The sequence below is a fragment of the Cicer arietinum genome, chromosome 4, assembly GCF_000331145.2.
Source record: "Cicer arietinum cultivar CDC Frontier isolate Library 1 chromosome 4, Cicar.CDCFrontier_v2.0, whole genome shotgun sequence".
Taxonomy (NCBI): domain Eukaryota; kingdom Viridiplantae; phylum Streptophyta; class Magnoliopsida; order Fabales; family Fabaceae; genus Cicer; species Cicer arietinum.
Window position 1 is genome coordinate 37,246,320 of NC_021163.2, and position 19,745 is coordinate 37,266,064.

The 19,745-nt window shown below is 34.1% G+C and overlaps 1 protein-coding gene across 1 annotated transcript; it reads left to right on the plus strand.

The window, feature by feature from the left end:
* The first annotated feature begins 10,299 nt into the window (after positions 1 to 10,299).
* LOC101505340 (uncharacterized) lies at positions 10,300 to 11,322 on the plus strand. Its single transcript, XM_012714948.3, has 4 exons — positions 10,300 to 10,383; positions 10,457 to 10,558; positions 10,686 to 10,979; positions 11,155 to 11,322. The coding sequence occupies exons 2-4, from the start codon at positions 10,493 to 10,495 to the stop codon at positions 11,248 to 11,250; spliced, it is 456 nt and encodes a 151-aa protein (XP_012570402.1). The 5' UTR covers positions 10,300 to 10,383; positions 10,457 to 10,492; the 3' UTR covers positions 11,251 to 11,322.
* The last annotated feature ends 8,423 nt before the right edge of the window (positions 11,323 to 19,745 follow it).

The window sequence follows — 19,745 nt, forward strand, 5'->3', positions numbered from 1 at the left end:
AACTTGGAGACTAAAATTGAGTTAAAAATAATATGGAAACCAAAATTATAGATTGAAGAAAACGGAAATTAAAAACTGCATTTAAATTTAATTATTAAAAACTAATGATTAATTAAAATAAATGACATAGAATGTTTCAATGATGTGACAATTATTTTAATAAAATTACTATTACCACGTAAGTGTCATGTCATTAATAAGATAGCCATATTACCGTAAAATTGATGGGATCAAAAACTTTTCAAGAGTTTATAAATAGGAGACTTGAAACAAGAATTTAGAAAAAGATAGATTAAAAATGTATTTAAACTTTATGATGATAACAATTAAAAATTAATTCTTTTTTCGTTCACAACATGGGCTAAGGCCGAATCATACACAAATATCTTTTTATTTTTATTTTCTTTTAATTGGTGTGAACTACCACCTAAGGAATGATCCACCACACAAACAGATAGGTAAACAACAACGATATAATAGTAGTTTGATTATTGAATCAACTAGTAATTCTATCTTATTCCATCCAAATTGGGAAGGAGAAAAAATAGGGGTAAACAAGTGTGATGGAATATATATTATCGAGTTCTATTGATTACATTCCACTAATTCAAACAATGAAATATTTACCTTTATTTTTCTAGATGATATAAGATTTATTTGGTGGCTGAAATAGAGGAGTTATGAGATGTTTGATATCATGATAGAGTTGAAAAAATTACAGTGAGTCACCGTGATTTCCAAAAACTATAAGTTGTAGCTTTTGCAAAATCACATTGGTTCACCGTGATTTCGAAAACTTCACCGTTATACCAAACATAGGCTTAGAAAGTGGATTGATAAGAAGATATCCAGTTCAGTTTTCATCTTAAATAAAATACTAACAATATTAATAATACTAACTACTAATATTGCCAATTGAAAAGAAGAAGAAAAAAAAAATTTGACCCATTCTATTTCATTTCATCAATGCATTCAAGTTTATATCGCTCCTCATAGTTAATTTTTTTTTTATCAAAAATGCTAACAAGGGGTCTAAAAGTATTTGTTAAGCATAAACATAGAAATCTTATATTGAAAAGTACATTAAAGTTTGTTAATAAACATAAATACAGGAATTACAACAAATCCACAGTTGTTAGGATGACCCAAGTTTTATTTGTCGCTTACTCTATTACTTCCCTATGACACAAACAAATTGATGAGGACATAGAAAGCATATCCAAGGAAGGAAGCATTGAGGATATGCAAAGTCTTGGAACTCCAATGACAAGAGCAAGGTCAAAGAAGGCAAAAGAGGTTCTAAATAACTCGATAGTCACTTTATTTGAAACAAGTCAAACTCATGAAGAATTGAAGCCCAAAATAGCAAATTGTTTAATCCAAATTGAAGAATTTAAAAAATAGAGGTTGCATATATGTGTTATTCAATTTGAATATTATTTTTCATTAAAGTAGTAGTTTGAATTAGTAAGGACATTTGATATAATGGTAAAAACGCTATTTGGGCCAAATTTAATGAATTTGGGGCAAACTCCTAGCTTATGCAAAAGGGATTTTGAATAATTTGTTATTTTGTGAGGCTTTACTCTCTAGAGTTCTTTAAAGATTTCACTTTGAACTTATCAATGGTGTTAAGCCTTGTGGCGTTCTTTTCAGTTTATCAATCCTTAGATTGTGACACCATTGTGTTCTTGGTTCTGTTGTTGAATTATAATTCCCAATTTTCTTAAAATCAAACCCTAATACACAATTTTTTTACCAATTTTTGTGTTCAGTAACCTACACTCATATCTCACATTTTACATAGTCTTTTTTGGTGATTAAACAACCTAATTTTCATTTCAAAACGTCTTCTTTCACCTCATTTTGGAATCGTCTAATTATGAGTTTCATAGTTTCAATTATGGTGTTCTCCAGCAAAACGTGATTTTGGCTTTAATTTGTAAGTTTTCAACCTAGTATTATCCTAAAAGTTATTCATGACAAAGAGATTCATATCACAAATGCACTACAAGTTGCTCAAGGATGTCTTGCCAATTTCAAGCCCTCTGTTAATTGATCAATTTCAAACACTCAAAATCTAAGCGTTTGTTTTCTCACACACGCTCTCGATTGAGCAGCAAAAATGTCAACGCATTGTTAGAGAGAGTACAATGATGGCAGACCCAAGGAACCTAACGAGGAACAACGAGAATGCTACTGCGGTGAGGAAAGAATCACTATATAGGTTACCAGTGAATAAGTTGGAATTTGCGACTACCATTGGGGTTTCTTCGTGTTCTTTGTTGGCTTGGATTTTTTCGCATCTACTTGACTATACACTACAAAAATTCAAAAATATAAAGAATGAAAATATGAGTTTATTTGAAGGTTTAAGTTATAAATTTGATGAAATTTGTATTATATTGAAGATGATAATTAATTTTATGAGTTTTGTTTGAAAGTTTAGACGAATTTTAGTAAAAAAAAGGATAACATTGTTAACATTTTAAAACATAAAAGACCAAATTGTTTACTTAAAAGTAAATAAAGAACCAAATCAAGAAGAAAAAAAAAGATAAAAGACTGAAGTGTTATCTAAAATTAAGTTAAGGAACCGCATGAGCAATTATACCTAAGGTATATTATCTAAATCTTAAACTTTTGCAACCCAATATCAAGCCATTTTTTTGTAATATGCCTAATCTGTTTTATATTATGATATTTTAGAATTTGGAAAATATAATCTCAATAAAAACTAAGGACTTTAGGGGTCAAAGGATGTTTGTGAAATGATCTATATTTTTGTAGTTATGTTTGATTTATGTATTTTTTTATAAAGAAGGCATTTTAATATTAACTCATAAAAAGCTGAATGGTATAATCCTCATCATCATAATAAAAAAAGAATGTAAAATAGGAGCCACATGCTCAACAATTAGTAATAGAAAAACACAAAGCGAAACCATATTGCACTAGCATATGAGCACATTTATTTGTATTATGAAGGAAGAAGTAGATAGAAGTTGTCCAAGTCAGATTCCTAAGTATTCTGGAGATATCTTTCAAAAGGAATATAGCTTTGGTATGTACATATGTCAACCTGTACCTATCGTTATTTTCTGGTATTTTAAATAATTTCCCCAATTTAACAAAAACCCTCCTTCCAACATGGATTTGGTAGACTTCCACTACAAGAATTTTTTGACTTTGCGACACTGAGCCTGCGACGGTTCTGCAATAACCGCCGGCATCTTCACACTGCGACGGTTGTGGAGGCGGTTTTCGTCAACCGCCGCAACCGTACTACACCGTATAAAGCACACAAGTTGCGTTTTTCAATCTGGCCGCCAGTTTGCGACAGTTCCTGGGGCGGTTTTAATCAACCGCCGTCGTCTTTAGGGCATAATCGTGTTTTCTTTTTCCAGATTTTGTAAGTTCATTCCTCACTCTCTCTTTCGTTTACTCCTTTGTTATCCCCGTACACATCCTTTCACAACATTTGGTTCTGATTGCCCCCAAATCTGTCAACCCTAAAACTTCTAAGGAAACGAAATCGAAGAGAAGCGAAAGCGAAGAGAAATCAAGCTTGTGGTTTTCAACATTCATGTGCTTTACAATCCAAATAGAGGAGAAATCAAGCTTGGCCAGGTATGCGATGTCTGTTTGATATAACGTTCTCTTGGTTTGATTGTTTGATATATGTTAATGATTGGTTTGTTTGAGATTGGTTTGTTTGCTTTTAAAAATAATTTCCAGATTGTTTGTTGCCTTTGAAACTTTGAAGGCAACAATATGTGTTTGAATGATGGTCTCCAGTAATGTAAAACTTGTAAAGTAGTGGCAATGTCAATGATATTTATGCTGGACCTGTGTCCTGGAGATATAATCGGAGAAACTAGAAATGTGAAATAAAACTGGTTATGGTTTTTCTCTTAATCTTTTCATCTGATTTAGCTAAATGGTTATGTAATAGGGTGTTTACAGGTTTGGTTAACAAGAATATTAATTTAAACTGCTCCTGTCCATTCAATATATGCTAAAAGATCCAAAAACTAATCAGCAAATGAGTAATATTATTAGAACACAAAATTTGACATAAAATAGAACACAAAAACAAATACCGTACCAAATATAGTGGGATTCACGTTTCTGTTTTTAATAAAATGTGAGTGTTTTATTTGTGGCAAATTTTATCTTTGAATAACATTACACAATTCTTTTTCACTTTTTTTTGCACATTATATTGGTTGGAGTAATCATTTTTTCTGTCTTTAAACTTTGGACTAGAAATTACATTTGGTTTTGAAATGAATTATAATAAAATCTTAGAATTATGATTATTTGAATTATGATTAGTGATTGGTTTGTTTGAGATTGGTTTGTTTGTTTTTAAAAATAATTTTCAGATTGATTTGTTTGCATTTGAAACTAGTTTACAGATTGATTTGTTTGCATTTAAAACTAGTTTTCAGATTGGTTTGTTGATGATTGGTTTATTGATTGAATTAGTTTCCAGTGACAGTGCTTCTTCGTGCCCATCTCCGGTGACGGCGCTGCTTTCAGCCTCTCTCTGGTGACGGTGTAGCGTAATACTTCTCCATCGACCGCGCAACATAACACAATAGGTAAGATACTTTTATTATGTAAAAGCTGATAGCGTAACACTTCTTCCTTTTTTTGTACTAAAGATGTTTGAGTGCTATGTTCTACACTTTGATTGCTAAATTCTGCACTTTCAGTTCTAATATTTGTTTGCATTTAATGGATAAACTGAAGTAAATAACATATGTTAATGATTGGTTTGTTTGCTTTTAAAAATAATTTCTAGTTTGATTTGTTTGTCGAGTACTATATACCTGTATACCTGGTCTAGTTCTATATTTTGAATGTTTATCGAGTACTATTTTCTATGAGTATGAGGTTGTTATGTTTTGTTCCTTTATGCCTAGTGAATCTATTCTGTTTAAGATCAATCTTTTTTTTTTGTTCTAAGTTGAATTATGTTATTTCTGTGTCAAAATAACATATGTTAAACTTCTTTATAGAAATGGATAAATCATGGATTAAGAAGCCACACACATCGGATGAATATGATCAAGGGATAAAGGAATTTATTAATTTTGCCTTTCGAGATGAATTAGAAAATGGCGAAATAATATGTCCTTGTAAACGTTGTGGTTTCAAAAAACCGCAGAGTAGAAGTGTAATGTATGATCACTTAAAGTGCAAACCATTTCCAAAGGGATACACCATTTGGGTACATCACGGAGAGTCCATAGGAGAAACTAGTACTATCTCACCTATTAGTATTTCTAATATAGTTCAAGACACAGTTGTCGTTGATGATCAAATGCAAAACATGATTAACGATGCTTTTGGAGTCGAAGATCATGCAAATGAAGTACCCATTGAATCAAATGCAGAGAAGGAGAAAAATGCAAGTCAACAAAGGTATGAAGAGGCCAAAGAGTACTATGAATTAAGTAGAGAAGGAGAAAAACCTTTGTATGAAGGGTGTGTTAAATATTCAAGACTATCTTTTTTGGTAAAGTTGTATCACATCAAATGTTTATGTGGAATGACTAATAAAGCCATGACAATGGTTTTAGAGTTATTAAAAGATGCATTTGAATTTGCAAATATACCAAATTCATTCTATGAAGCCAAGAAAACAATCACCAAGCTTGGTTTAAATTATGAAAAAATCCCTGTTTGTCCGAATAATTGTATGCTTTATTGGGGTAATAAAGAAGATGAAGAAAAGGAGACCTGCAAAATTTGTAACACTTCGAAATGGAAATCAAAAGCAAAAGTTGGTGCAGTTGGAGTGTCTGGTGATGGCAATAATCGAAAGAAAGTTCCTGCAAAAGTTCTTCGCTATTTTCCATTAAAACCACGGTTACAAAGATTATTTTTGTCGTCAAAGTCGGCCGAGGATATGAGATGGCATGCAAATGATAGTAAGAATGATGGAATGTTGAGGCATCCTAGAGATTCTGAAGCATGGAAACATTTTGACTTGACACACCCTTGGTTTGCATCAGACCCGCGAAATGTGCGTCTTGCATTAGCTAGTGATGGTTTTAATCCTTTTGGTATGATGAGTACAAATTATAGTATTTGGCCAGTTATTCTCATTCCATACAACACTCCTCCATGGGTGTGCATGAAACATACATCTTTTATAATGTCAATGATAATTCCCGGTAAAAAAATGCCAGGAAATGATATTGATGTCTATTTACAACCTCTAGTAAAAGAATTAAAGGAGTTATGGACAACAGGTGTCGATACATACGATTCTTTTAAAAAAGAGATGTTCACATTACATGCAACTTTGATGTGGACAATTAGTGATTTTCCAGGGCTGGGTACACTTTCTGGGTGGAACACTTACACTGGACTTGCTTGCCCATCGTGTAACATGGACTCTACTCCTCGTCGTCTTCCACATAGCAAAAAATGGTGTTTTATGGGTCATCGTCGTTTTCTTGATCAGAGACATAGATTTAGATTGAACAAGGTTCGCTTTGATGGTCAACAAGATATGCGTGGTCCACCTAAAATGTTATCTGGGCTTCAAATTCTTGAACAGGTTCAAAATATTGATGTCACATTTGGTAGAAAGCCAGATAAAGAAAGGTCGGGAAAAAGAATACGTGGTGGACGACCTACACAAGGTGTCAATCAACAATGGAAAAAGAAAAGCATATTCTTTGAACTTCCATATTGGAAGGATAATCTTCTGCGCCACAATCTTGACATGATGCATATTGAGAAAAATGTGTGCGATAATATCATATTTACTTTGCTAAATGATAGCACAAAAAGTAAAGATCATCTTAATGCAAGAAAAGACCTTAAAGCTATGGGCATAAGACCTGACCTTTGGCCCAATGAAAATGGAAGAATTTCTCCAGCCGTCTTTACTCTTACTACTAAAGGTAAGAAGAGATTTTTAACAACTTTAAAGAATATCACTGTGCCTGATGGTTATTCAAGCAACATTTCTAGATGCATTGACATGGAAAATCTTAAGTTGAATGGAATGTTGAAGAGTCATGATTGTCACATATTGATGGAACAACTTCTACCGTTAGCCATTCGAGCAACATTACCTGATGATGTTTCAGCTATAATGATTGAGTTTTGCTCACTTTTTAGACAATTATGCAGTAAAGTATTGAATGTTGATGATTTGGAAAAATTGCAAAATCAGGTTGTCCTCACTTTATGCCACATGGAAATGATATTTCCTCCCTCATTCTTCACTGTTATGGTTCACTTGGTTGTTCACCTTGTTGAAGAAGTTAAACTTGGAGGTCCTGTTCATTATCGATGGATGTATCCTGTTGAAAGGTAAAATATGCGTGTTCTTGTTCCTTCAATAATTAGTAGTTGACAATTTTGTTCTAACTAATATTATTTTGGTTCAATAATAGGTACTTAGGAATACTTAAATCGTATGTACGTAATAAAGCACGACCAGAAGGGTCTATTGCAGAAGGATACCTTGTACAAGAGATTCTTACATTTTGTTCAAGGTATATAGAAAACATTGAGACTAGATGGAATCAACTTGGTCGTGTAGATGATGAGCCTATTAATGAGATACAAACTGACTCACGTGTAGCTGAATTATTTCCTAGAGTTGGAAAATCGGTTGGTGGTTCTTCATACTACACCCTTACACCAATTGAAAAGTTACAAGCTCATAGACACGTTTTAACAAACTGCATCATAGTTGACTACTATCTAAGGTAAGTAATTTTATTATATTTGTATTATTTACCACTAATTTTTTTTCCGTATACATCTAATTTGAAATAACCAAATAGGCAATATAGAAGTATTATTCGAAGCCAAATGAGGAGTGGTGCAAGGAGTACTTCTGAGGTAGACAAGAAGGTTCATAGAGAGTTTCCTCATTGGTTCCGCAATCGTGTTAGTGTTCATGACAAAATTGGTGATTGAGTTGCTTTGATTTTTAATAAGAATGTGACTAATTGTATATTTTATGGTGTTCAGATTTGCAACAATCTCGACAACATTAGTGGATCAGATAAAAATGTTCTCGTTAGTCTTGCTCAAGGTCCTTCTGATAAAGTTAGAAGGTTCACTGCATTTAATGTCAATGGTTTCAAATTTCGAACATTGGCACGAGACAATTTATTAAAAACTCAAAATAGTGGAGTTTTTGGCATGTTCGGAACACGAAGTTACTCAAGCAATAGTGATGCCCAAATGAGATTTGGAGGAGTGCCTTACTATGGAAGATTGATAGATATCATTGAGCTTTCCTATGATGGCTTCAAAGTGCCCATGTTTAAATGCAAATGGGCGAATACCACAAATCCAAGAGGCATTAAGACAGATAAGTTGGGTTTTACCTCTATAAATTTTGCAAGACTAATACATACTGGGGAGCATGAAGATGATGAGCCATACATTAAAGCGTCAGAAGCTCAAATGGTTTATTATGTGGATGATGAAAAGGAACAAGGATGGAGCATACCTATTCATTTAAAGCCACGGGACTTGTATGACATGGGTGGAGATGATGAAATTATGGCACCCATTGAACCATACCCATCTCAAAATTTGGAACACATTTTTTCTAATGAAACCACACATATACAATTGGCAAGAATGACTACAGATGATGATCCTGAAACTTCAACTTTTAATGATGATTTTGATGACAACAATCATGATATGAATTTATGATTGTTAATAATTCTTGTTTGTTGTTTATGACATGGTACTCTTCAATCTATGTTATTTTTTTACTACTTTCTTTTACTGTTGCATTGTGTTTGATGTGCTCATTTTTGTTATTGTGTTCATTTTTGTGTTTAGCTATTTGCATTAGTCTAACTTGGTTGTCATCAATGTTTGCAGTGTAAGTGTGTTTGGAGACTCAATCTTGTGAACAAAATGGAATCATCATATGAGGATATTCGACGTAAAACAATGGAAGAGAATAAAAAAAGGATGGAGGCTCTCAATCTAACTCATCTCTCTCAATCCCTTCACAAATCTTCTTCCACCATTTCAAAAACCTCACCGGTTAGTAATAACTAAAAATACTAAAATTACAAAATGTTTCTTATTTGTATTATATGTTGATTTTTATTTATTTACATTAATAATAAATGATTGTAGCGTTTCACGAAGGGTCAGCCGAGGGTTATACTACCAGGAGATCTTCAAGTAACCAAAATGAAGCACTTGCGGAGACATGGTTTACAACCAACGTTCCAAGTGATAGAACCACTACCATCTCCGATGACAACACCGACAAATCCACCATCTTCTCAAGCACCGCCTTCTCAAGCACCACCTTCTCAAGCACCGCCTTCTCAAGCACCACCTTCTCAAGCGACAACATCGCTAGCTGTGCAAACGATAGAACCACATCTTTCTCCGGTGACAACAACACCAACTACTGTGCAAGCGACAGAAGCAACACCTTCTCAAGTGACAACACCAAGATCAGTGCAAGAGACAGAAACAACACATTTCCAAGAGACATCCTCTCACTCTGAAGATGTGGTAGAAGATGAGCCAGAAATTTCTCAAAAAAGGAATTTTACATTTTGGGATGTAGAAGTCATTAGTATGTTATCTAATGTCTAATTATATTTATAAAATTTAATTGTTTTACATGATTGCAATATGACATATTTCATTGACTTATGTGTTAGATGAGGCGGGACATATTTCAAAGACACACTTAAGGGTATCAGACGTGCTTGAAGCTCCTCCTAATGTTAGCAGAATAATAACTAGATGGAATTCAAATGGGCAACCGGTAGGATCAGCTGCTGGTTTGTTAGGCGGTTTTTTGGGTGAAATTGCAAGGAAGTTTAAGGATTTTCCTATAATGTACGACAATTGGAAACTAGTTCCATCGACAAGAAAAAATGAAATTTTTAAGGATAAAATACAGGTATCAATTATAAACAACTGAATATTCTTTATTGTTTTGATTGTAAACTAATTTTTTTTTTTATGATTATGCTAGTCAAAATTTGTTGTCGATGATAAAGACAACAAAAAATATATCCTTTCAAGCCTTGGAAAGAAATGGCGAGATGCACGATGTAGGTTGTTTAAGAAATTTTATAAGTGGGACATTTCTTTGGAGGAAAATCTACAAAATTATCCACGTTCTATTAATCAAGACCATTGGACTATTTTTGTCCAATACAGGCGTAAGACAGATACAGTGGTAACTATTCTTTTCTTGCGTTGTCATTTGTTTTCTATTGTTTAGTTTTTTTATGTCATTTGTTATCATTGTAGGAGAAGGCTGATAAAAATGCTGCAAATAGAGAAAAGCTAAAGATCCTTCATACATTAGGCTCTAAGACGCTTGCAAGGAAGAGGGATGAGTTGGTAGGATTTTTTCAATCTACTATTGATTGCATACTTAATTGAACATGTACTTATTACATGTGTTTACTTGTAGGAACTGAGAGATGGTCGAAAATACAGTAGGGGTGAAATGTATTCAATTTGTCATAAAAAGTCTGATGGGTCATTTGTCAACGACGAAGCCAAGGAAAAATATGTAAGTGTAAATAATAGAAGTGTTATGTAATTGTAACTATTTGTTATTGACCACCTTATAAATCAAAGATGCAACTGTTAGTTTTGGTAATAGTGAGGAATTTAGTTTGCTTTATCTGTTTGCACAGGAACAATTGCAAGCTGAAATTGGGAAGACTCCTTCTCCAAATGAAGCATTTGTTAATGTGTTTGGAAAAGAACATCCTGGATATGTTCGTTGTATGGGACTTGGAATAACACCATCACAAATTACTACATCTACTTCTCACTCTGTAAGATCGATGTCTTCCTCTGAAGCTAATGAAAAGATGGAGAAAATGCAAGCTGAAATTGATAGGCTTAAGAAAAGGGATTCTGAAGTTGATATGTTGAAGGAGCAAATTGCTTTCTTGATGCAAATGCAAAATTCTAGAGACAAACAGGTAAAATTATTTTCATAGCAAACATATTTAAAAATCTTGTGAGAGTTGTTTGTCTTTGATTAAAAATATTAATTGTGTAAAGGTTTCTTATAGCTATAAGAGAAATTTAGTTAATTAGTTTTGACAATATTTATCAATATTCATTGAGGTTAATATATACTTTTTTTTTTTTCAGGCAATGGACATAGAATCGCCAATAGATGGTAGACGTTCATCTGAGTCCAGCCACCAACCTGATGATCGTGGAACAACTTCATTAGGGACTAATTAGATATTTGGATGAACTTCTAAGTTTGATGGAGTTGTTTTGTATTGTTAGCTACTCCACTAATTAATGTTTTGAATATTTAAACTATTTTATTTGTTGTTTTAGTTAACTTCAATGTATGAATTGGTGTTATTTGTTTTGAAAAAATTATATAAATTGGATTTTAGGTACAATAGTTATTAATTATGTATTTAAATTATGTGGATGGTATTTATGAATATTTTTTATTTTAATTGATTAAAAATAGGAAAAAAATTGTATCATATTTTTTTATTTTAAATTATTAGGTTTGCGACGGTTCAAACTGCCTCAAAGTAAATATAGCGACGGTTGATAACTGTCGTAATTGTGCAGAAAAAAATAAATTTGAGTTTGTTCTAAGTGTCGCAAAATATATTTAGAGGCGGTTGTGAACCGTCGCAAAAGATGGCGACGGTTGGAACGACGGTTTTGTGAACCGTCGCAAAATGGCCTCGCGACGCACGAATCTGCGACAGTTGCAGAACCGTCGCAAACATCAAATTGCAACGGTTAAAACCGCCGCAAACCCTTTTTTTAACCGCCGCAAAACGTTTTTTTTGTTGTAGTGTTCAATGATGTGGTAGACAATTTAGGTTCCTTTAAGCGAGACCATTCACCCATGAAGACATCATTGGTGATTTCTAATGCTTGAAAGGAAGTCTCTATGGCTTCATTCATGTCTTCGATGTAGCCCATAGAAGATAGAGGACTCACTATCATATATTTTTCCCCAAATATTATTATCAGCTTATTATTAACTATAAACTTTATCTTTTGATAGAGAGTAGATGTCACTGCTCCAGCATCATGAATCCACGATCTCCCTAAAAGGCAATTGTTCGTCGATTTGATATCCATCACTAGGAAGTTTGTTTCAAAGTTATGGGGTATATTTGAATCGACAAGTCAATCTCACCAACAACTTGCCTTCAAGATCCATCAAATGCTTTCACCACCATAACACTAGGCTTTATACATGCTCCATCAACAAATAATTTTGAGAGTGTTGATTTCGGCATGATATTCAATGAAGAACCATTATCAACTAATATCCGTGCTAGAATATGATCATGACATTTCACAAAGATGTGTAGTGATTTATTATGCCTTGACCCTTCAGCTGGTAATTTTCTATTGCTAAAACACAAACAACTACTAGAGGTGATGTTACCTACAACTCCATCAAACATGTCGACGGTGATATCATGAATAACTTGGGCCTCGTTTAAAACTTTCATCAGTGCCCTTCTAAGTGCTTCCAAATTCAATAACAAGGAAAGAACATATATTTTGGTATGGGTATGATTTAGCTTATCCACCACCTTATATTCACTTTTCTTGATAAACTTCAAAAATTCATTATCTTCTTCTTCAGGCACCGTCTTTTTGCTAGTCTTTGGTCCTTTTATAGCATGATTCATTTCTTCTTTCCCTTTTTCTCCATGACCCTCCTTTTTCCTAGGTTGTTTAGTGGCGTATACTTGACCACTCTGAGTCATCCCATCAATCCTTGAAATATTGGTGACATAGTTCCTTTAGATCCAAAGCAATCACTTGATTGATGATTGGTCAAATGAGATGTGACTTCATAATTCCATGTACCGCCTTGGTATTTTATAAGGAAAAGTGGTTGGTGCTTGGACAATTATTGGATTTGGACCGTATGAAGTTGGCTTAAGATTCTCTTTTCTATAGAGGATTTCTAATGGTCTTAAAAAAGATCTATTATTTTCCACGCACGGCTCTATGGTCAATACATGATCATAGTTTGCATAATTTACATCTATGAAATTCCTGTCTATTAATTCTTAAAGGGAATTCCTTGATATCTTCACAATTTTTTATGGAGCGTGAATCAATTGGGTGAATAACACAAATATTAACCTCCTTGTTAATCGTCTCAATCAAGTTTAACTTGCATAGCTCAACAAAAATCACTTTCATATGAGTTTTAATATGTTCTATATTCTTAATTGCACTTTGGTATTCTCCATCTTCAATGATATTGACAGAGGGATTCATGTTGCTCGACAAGGGATTACTCACTACATTGGGACTGCCTTCCTTGAAGGTAAGTCGTTTTTCATTAATCAGTTCTTGCACTTTAGATTTTAGGGCTTGGCAATCTTCGATGGATGACCTACAGATCCATGATTTACAAGAAAGGGGGGTTTGAATTGTAAATGCACCTTTTAAAAATTCATGTTAAAAACTTAAGAAAATAACTCAAGATTGATCTTGGTTGTGAAAACAGAAAACGGAGAACGTTCTTGGTTATTTAAAATCAGTAATTCTATTTAAGTTTTTAACTTGTTAATCAATCAAACTAAAAGAAAATAGGTAAGGGAAGAGATACCACACAACGATATATCCTAGTTCACCCAACTCGGGTTACGTCCAGTCCTCACAGCCGTGAAATTTTCCACTAAGTGTTTAAAACAAAGAACCTTCTTGATTTTACAGCACTCAGCACAGATCGACCTTGATCTGTTTCAAGCCCTATTTCTTTCCACCCAGAAAGCAAATACAACACCTATATATCTTGATAGGATTTGATACAATCTAATCAAACTATAATTAAACTCTTATAGTTTAAGTTTTTACAATAATGATGAGATTGTTTTGATAGAATCTGAGATGTCTCGACTCTTGTTTGAGATTCAATTCTTTACAAATAATTCAGTAGTAATAACACAATATGATGTAAAGATTCAGAACTGCTTCTTGTTTGTGAAAGTGAGAATTTCAAGTATGTGAATATGATTGATTTGTGGGATTACAACACTTGAATTTCTTGTCTTATTCTTGGATATTGGCCTTCCTTTTATAGGTGATTAGGAGCATTTAATAATGGTCCAAAGAGTTGTTGGTAGTGCTTTGTCAGTTTTGACCAAAACCAATATATGAGATTAAAATAATTCAGCCTTTGAATAATTTAAATCTGTTTTAATTGAGTCTGTTACAGCCTTGCTTAAACCTTTTGTCTTCTAGTTTAAAAGTCTTTGAAGCTTCTCACTTAATCATTTATGTTACAGCTTCGATCTAGAGCTTTGAATCTATCCAAAATAGTTTGGAGAATAATTTAAAACCTTAGCAGAAGTAGGAAGATCACTGCTAGAAATTCTGCAAAAAACGGAGATTGATTATTAATCTGGTTCTGGCTGTTCAGTTTCTTTGTCTGTTCAGTTTTTAACTGTTTTTTTTTTCTTTTTTTGATTCCTATCTTTGATTTAATTCACTCAAAAGTACATGTTAAATTAACCTTTTTTTATTTTCATTAAAACTTTAATTTGAGAGTTTGTTCAACAATCTCCCCATTTTTGATGATGACAAACATGTTAATTTTGATTTTAATTTTGATTTTAATTTTGATTCTCATATCAAGTCGGAAGAGCTTAAGAGCTCCCCCTCAATTAATGCAGCAAGTGATTTGACAAAAATTTAAACAAGCATATAATTTTGACAAAGTTGTTTTCATTGATTCAAAAGAGATACATATCATCAGTTTGCTTTTAGGCATATGCAGAGAATCCTAGATACAAAAAGATTCTAAAAACATATAAAAAAAACTAACTTAATTCTCCCCCTTTGTCATACAAAAAGGCAGGAGGAAAAGCAACTAAGATGCGAGAGACGAAGAAGATCCTTCAGATGAGGAGGATTTTCCTAGGTTAGGAACTTGTGGAGGAGGAACAAGGAGAAGTGGAGGTGGTGCGATTCCCAGCTTGTGAGCGAGTTTTTCTATAAACCTAGTTCTAAACAGAGTAGTCTCCTGATCTGGCTGAAGTAGACGTGCCATTAGGGGCTGAAGAGCAGCCATAATATCTGAGTTTGAAGGTTCAGCCATGCGAGGAGGAGTATGAATGTAAGTGGTTGGTTGAGAGGTGGAAGCAACAACAGTGCTGGATGGAATGGTGGAACCGGAGATGGAGGGAACAATGGCAAATGAGGTAGCCAAGGACGAGAGAGGTCCAGATGGTGTGGATGGTTTACCAGATGGGCCATCATCTTCTGGAAAGTTAAAAAATTGGCTAATACCAAAAATGGAGAAACTTGTTTTTTGTGGGGACACTTATACGGGGATTGGGTACCAGTGTTTCAAAGTCATGAGGTGGAGATTGAAGGATTTGAGAGTATGAGAGGAATTCAGTGGAGGATAAAGTGGATGGTTGAGGAAAAATAGAAATTGTTGATGAAGTTGGCATTTTGTCTGGAGAACGTTCTCGGTTTTGTGGAGAATGTTCTGGAGCAGTTTCTGGTACTGCATCTCCTGATTGATCAGATTTTGGAGGTGAGAAAGGAATAGAGATGGGGGAGTTCTTCATCTTGTAGAGCGTTTTCTTTTCAAGGAGTTCGGAAAGGATGATGTAGTGGTGGTTGGTTGTGCAGATAGTGTTTTGCGCACATGGGAGAGGTTTTTTGTGGAAAATTTGGAGATTTTAATGAGTGGTTTTTTAGTGGTGAGGGGAACTCCAAAATGCCTAAAGATCTTAGTTAATATCATTCCATAAGGAACGGTATTTTTCTTGTAGTCTTTCGTGGCAGCACATATCATGTGTTGAATGGTCACATGAGGAAGATTAAGACGCTTACAGTTGAGGAGGTGATAGTTAGTAAGGCGTTATTGGCAGAGACATATTCATGACTTCCATAGTGAGGAATGAGAGTATGTTGGCTCATGTTGTTGAAGACCTTTGGAAGGGGTTTGAGATATGTGGAGAGGTAACAGGTGGATCCTTCTTGAAACAAGTCAGAGAGGACCTTAGTCTCTTTTAAATTCATAGATTAGTACCATTGATTTCCAAAAACAGAAGGTCCTTCTGTAGGCAGTTGAAGGATGGAAGCCAGGATGTCTGGAGTTAACATGATCTGAATTCCCTTAATGGTGGAGATGATGAGGGATTTATCAGAGAAAGTTTTAGCGTTGCAGTAGAAAGCTCTTACAACATATGGATAGAAAGAATCAGATGTTTGTAACAATGATGTCCAACCTAGAGCATCAGTATGATGCTGAACAACATTGCCATCAATTACCAGTTTATCAAAGATAAAAATTCTTCCTATTCCAATAGGACGTTGAGCCCATTTGTCTTTGAAATTCTGAGTTTTTTGGTGAAATGAGAGGGAGTGTGTTTGATTTGGATTTTTGATTAGGTGGAGATGATTTATATGAATCAGATGTGGATGAAGACGTAGTGGAAGAACGTTTGGATTTTGTGGAAGGCGAAGGTGTTTGATTTGGAGAGGAATGTTCTTGAAGATGTGAAGGTTGAGCAGGAGAACGTTCTAGGTGTGGAGAACGTTCTTTTTGTGGAGAGTAGGAAGGGATACGTACTGGAGAACGTTCTTGATTTGGAGAACATTTTGGATATAGAGAACATTTTCGAGTGGAGAATGTTCTGGTTTTGAGACTGGGGAACATTGTGGAAACGAAGAATGTTCTGGAGAAGCTGTTTCAGTGAGTTTTAGGTTTTGTTTGGGTGCAAACATTTTCTTTCTTTGGGGAGTTTTGAGTTTGTTTCTGGCTAGGAATTGGGCGATGGTCATGGTGGTTTTAGTTTTCATGGTCCTTTTGGATTGAGTTGAAGGTTGAGATGATTTTGGAAGAGAGGAAAATATTTCTTCGATCAATCTCCTTTTTTGATTTGGAGGAGTTGGTTGCGAAGGTTCAGACGATCAATCTCCTTTTTTGATTTGGAGGAATGTTTTCAAATTTTGAAGGATGATGGGTTTGGGTTGTGCTTTTTCTTTAACGGTTGTGTGAAGAGGAGTATCAGACGAGTCATCAGTCTCGGAATCGGAGATGATGAAGTAAAATGGTTTTTCTATTTTGGCTTTGAAAGTTCCAATTCCAGATTAAACTCTCATTGAGCGTCTTTTTGGTATCGTAGGTTTTCTCAAATGAGGGGGAACTTGAGCGATATTAGGAGGAGGACTTGTGTATAGTGGTGGAAGAACAGTGGATAGAGGATTGAGATTGATAGGGAGATTAGGGTTATTTTCAGGGGATGATGAGAAAATTAGGTATTAGAGGAGATGTGTGGTGGAGTTGGTCGTGGTGGTGGAGAGGATGAGCGTTGAAATGAATTAGGTGATGGGGATGATGAAGATGGTGAGCAAGGATATGCATTCTTTCTTGCAGATTGTTCTATGTGTGCCATGACTTGGGAGTTGAGAAGTCTGAGTGAGAGAGATTGGAGGAAGAAGATGAGAAGTTTGAGGGTTTTGTTTGTTGTTTTTTAGGAAAAGAAGATGGAGTGGTTGAAATATTTTTCAGAAACGTGAGAGAAAGGACAATGATTATCTTGGGAAGGGGGGGGGGGGGGAATTTTGGGGGAAAGAGGGCTTTGTGTCAGTTTTCTTTTACAGGTAAAGAGACACATGCATTAAATGCCAAGATTTCCCTTTTTGGTTTGAGAGGGAAATTGATGACTCAGAGGAGAATGTTGGTTGCCAAAACGGAGACTGATATCTGGAAAACGGAGATTGATAAACGTTCTTCGTTTTCTGGAGAAGCAGATTTTAACCAAAATTTTCTGGATTTTTCGTGATTTTCAGTTTCTCTTTGATCAAATTGAAACTATCCTCGATAAGAGGCTTTGTGAAGATGTCAGTGAGTTGATTTTGAGTATCAACAAAGATTAATTCGTTATCTTTCTTATTGACATGATCACGAATGACATTATGTTTTATTTCAATATGTTTTGATCTAGAGTGTTGTATTGGATTTTTAGACAGATTTATAGCACTAGTATTATCACAATAAATTGGAATGATGGAATAGCATACTGAGTAGTCTTCGAGTTGATTTTTAATCCATAGAACTTGTGAGCAGCAATTTGCTGCTGAGACATATTCAGCTTCTATTGTTGATAAGGCTATAGTGTTTTGTTTTCTGCAAGACCAGCTTATCAGTCCTTCACCTAAGAACTGACATGCTCCACTTGTGCTTTTTCTTTCGATTTTATCTCCAGCATAATCAGCATCACAATACGCTATAAGATCAAAATGCGAACCTTTTCTATAACAAAGACCAAGATTAGTGGTTCCAGCAAGATATCTAAATATTCGGTTTACAACTGTCAAATGAGATTCTTTTGGTGCTGATTGAAATCGAGCGCATAATCCCACTGTAAATACTATATCAGGTCTACTAGCAGTTAAATAAAGCAAAGAGCCAATCATTCCTTGATATTCCTTTTCAGAAACAGAATTGTCATTTTCATCTTTCTCTAAAGAAGATGATGGATGCATGAGAGTGGTCATGATTTTTGATTAATTCATTTTATATTTGACCAACAGATCTGTAATATATTTTTCTTGACAAATAAAGATGTCGTTTTCATATTGTTTAATTTGTAAACCAAGAAAATACCTTAATTCTCCCATCATACTCATTTCAAATTCACTTTGCATAAGTTTTGAAAAACCTTCACATATTTTTTCATTTGTTGATCCAAAGATGATATCATCAACATAAACTTGAACAATAAGTAAATCATTCTTTTCTGTTTTCTTAAATAATGTAGTGTCAATTTTTCCTCTTAAGAATCCATTTTTGATTAAGAATGAACTTAATCGTTTATACCAGGCTCTTGGTGCTTGTTTTAAGCCATATAGAGCTTTGGTAAGTTTGAAAACATGATTTGGTTTTGATTGACTTTCAAAACCTGAGGGTTGTTTCACATAAACTTGTTCATTTAAGAATCCATTTAAAAATGTACTTTTAACATCCATTTGAAACAGTTTAATAAGCTTATGAGATGCATATGCAAGAAGTATACGAATAGCTTCTAACCTTGCAACCGGAGCAAAGGTTTCATCATAATCTATACCTTCTTGTTGATTATAGCCTTGAGCTACTAATCTTACTTTGTTCCTGATAACCTTGCCTTCTTCATCTAGTTTATTTCTGAAAATCCATCGTGTACCAATGATTGTTTGATTTAATGGATCAGGTACTAGTGTCCAGACTTCATTGTTTTCAAACTGCAGTAGTGCTTCCTTCATGGCATCTATCCAAGATTGATCAATAATGACTTCCTTAATTGATTTTGGTTCAATCTGGGATATCATTGCCATGTTGTTTTCATCATTCTTGAATGATTTTCTTGTTCGAATCCCATCAGCCGTGTCTCCAATGATTTGTGTTTGGGGATGATCTTCAATCGTTCTCCAGCTTTTTGGTGGAGAATGAAACGGAGATTGTTTATCAATCTCTGTTTTCTACAAACTGTTTTGCTGTTATAACTCAACTGGAGTTTCTTCTTCCTCATCCTTTTTACTTATATCTAAGTCATCAAACTCATCAAATAATATATGCATACTTATTTCTACAACATTAGTTCTTAGATTAAATACTCTATATCCTTTAGAATTAGTTGAATAGCCAAGAAAGATTGCTTTATCAGATTTTGCATCAAATTTTCCAATGATATCTTTGTTGTTTAAAATATAACAATAACAACCAAAAATAT

Coding starts and splice junctions, on each gene's coding strand:
- LOC101505340 (XM_012714948.3), top strand. CDS start 10,493: ATGTATTCAATTTGTCATAAAAAGTCTGATGGGTCATTTGTCAACGAC. Junction 10,559..10,685: donor ACGAAGCCAAGGAAAAATAT/GTAAGTGTAAAT, acceptor CTGTTTGCACAG/GAACAATTGCAAGCTGAAAT. Junction 10,980..11,154: donor AAAATTCTAGAGACAAACAG/GTAAAATTATTT, acceptor TTTTTTTTTCAG/GCAATGGACATAGAATCGCC.